Raw genomic sequence first — 1,613 nt, 5'->3', positions numbered from 1 at the left:
CGACCGCTCGGTGACGCCCATGTCCCGCAGCAGCCAGCAGCGGGACAGCAGCACCAACGGCAAGGGCAAGTCGCGCAGCACGAGCGTCGGCTGGGCGCCGGACCTGCACCTGTTTGGCGGCAAGCACAAGGGCTCGAGGAGCAAGAGCCGAGCGGCGGCGGCGGCGGCCAGCGGCGCACCCCTGGGCCGCAGCGGAGCAGGCGAGCTCGACGACGTCGACGAGGAGCAGCAGATGCGCGGGCGAAGCGCGCGTGCGTCGAGCAAGAGCAGGCGGAGGGGCAGCGGCGGCGGAGGCGTCGGCGACGATCACGACGGCGCACACGACACGGGCGAGCACTCCGAGTCGGGCTGGGAGACGGAGCCGCGCGAAGAGGGCCTGGAGCTGCAAAAGGGCGTGCACGGCTTCGAGTTCGCCTTTATCATCCCGTGCGACTCGCCGCCCTACGAGCGCTCGCCGTTTGGGCGGGTGCGCTACATTATCAAGGCGACGGCCATCGGCGCCGGGCGGGCCAAAAGCAACGTCGAGTGCTGGCGCGACATGTACCCGATGGTCAATCCATCGCCCGACTCGGGCCCGACGCCGCTGACGGTGCTCTACAATGACCTGCACCCGACCGTGGGGCTGGTGAGCATCGCCTGCACCTCGAACAACATCTCGGTCGGCGGCGTGTTCAACATCGACATCAACTCGCCCGCGCCGCCGCAGGACCTCATCGTCTACCTCGTCCGCGTCTCGCTCGAGACGACCATCGAGCTGCACACCAAGAAAAAGGGCAAGCAGGTCGTCCCCGTCCAGCGCCACAAGCTGTTTGAAAAGGGCTGGGTGCCGCCCAAGAACAACGACGGCTCCCACGGCGACGGCAAAAAGGCCGAGGGATTCATCCGCAACCAGGGCAACGACCACGCCTGGACCGTCCAGGGCCTCGCCCGCATGCCCGACGACAACCACATCCGCGCCTCGACCTCGGGCGGCACAAAGGCCAGCATCCGCTTCAGCCACGTCCTCGTCGTCGAGATTGTCCACTCGCGCCGCGCCGCCTCGGGCGGCGGCAGCGGCGGCGGCGACGGCAACGGCAAAGACCACGAGGACGAGGGCGAGGTGCGCTCGCGCAAGCTCAAGGTGTTTGCGCTGCGCCAGCCCGTCCTGATCCCCAGCTGCTGCTGCGCCTACGACGCCGTCACGCTGCCGGCCTACACGCCCGACCCGGACCCCACGACGCGCAAGGCCGAGATGCCGTGGGACATTGGCTCGCACCACGGCGGCGCCGAGCCCTCGTCGTCGTCGTCTTCGTCGGGCGCTGCGGCGGCGTCGCAGCAGGCCAATGGCGGGCCATCGCGGCACGAGGTCCCGGGCATCGGCCTGTACGGCACCGACACGAGCAAGGGAATCTCGGGCCAGTCGCACATGTACTGCGTGTGCGGAATGTCGCTGCAGGACCTGTCGGCGCAGGAGCGGGCGCTCATCCCCAGCCGGCCCATCGAGGTGCTCGACGGCGCAGGTTTCCGGCACCAGGGCAAGATTGGCGAGCTGCCCGCAGCGAGCGCAGCGGTCGGTGGTCATGGTGGCGGCAGTGGCGGCGGCAGCGGCAGCAGCGGCGCAGCCACGACGGCTG

General features: G+C 69.9%; 1 protein-coding gene across 1 annotated transcript in view; it reads left to right on the top strand.

Annotated features, from left to right (window-relative positions):
- Nucleotides 1-1,613, top strand: part of PFL1_06934 (uncharacterized protein) — a gene marked incomplete at both ends in the record, with an annotated part of 2,914 nt that overhangs the window by 947 nt on the left and 354 nt on the right. The window contains one exon of the mRNA XM_007883799.1: nt 41-1,549. Within this exon, the coding sequence (XP_007881990.1) occupies nt 41-1,549 (1,509 nt within the window). The remainder of the gene's footprint in view (nt 1-40; nt 1,550-1,613) is intronic.

The sequence above is a fragment of the Pseudozyma flocculosa genome, assembly GCF_000417875.1.
Source record: "Pseudozyma flocculosa PF-1 unplaced genomic scaffold scaffold00024, whole genome shotgun sequence".
In the NCBI taxonomy this organism is placed as follows: Eukaryota; Fungi; Basidiomycota; class Ustilaginomycetes; order Ustilaginales; family Ustilaginaceae; genus Pseudozyma; species Pseudozyma flocculosa.
The sequence above is the reverse complement of the archived record's forward strand: the minus strand, read 5'-3'. Positions and strand labels throughout refer to the sequence as shown.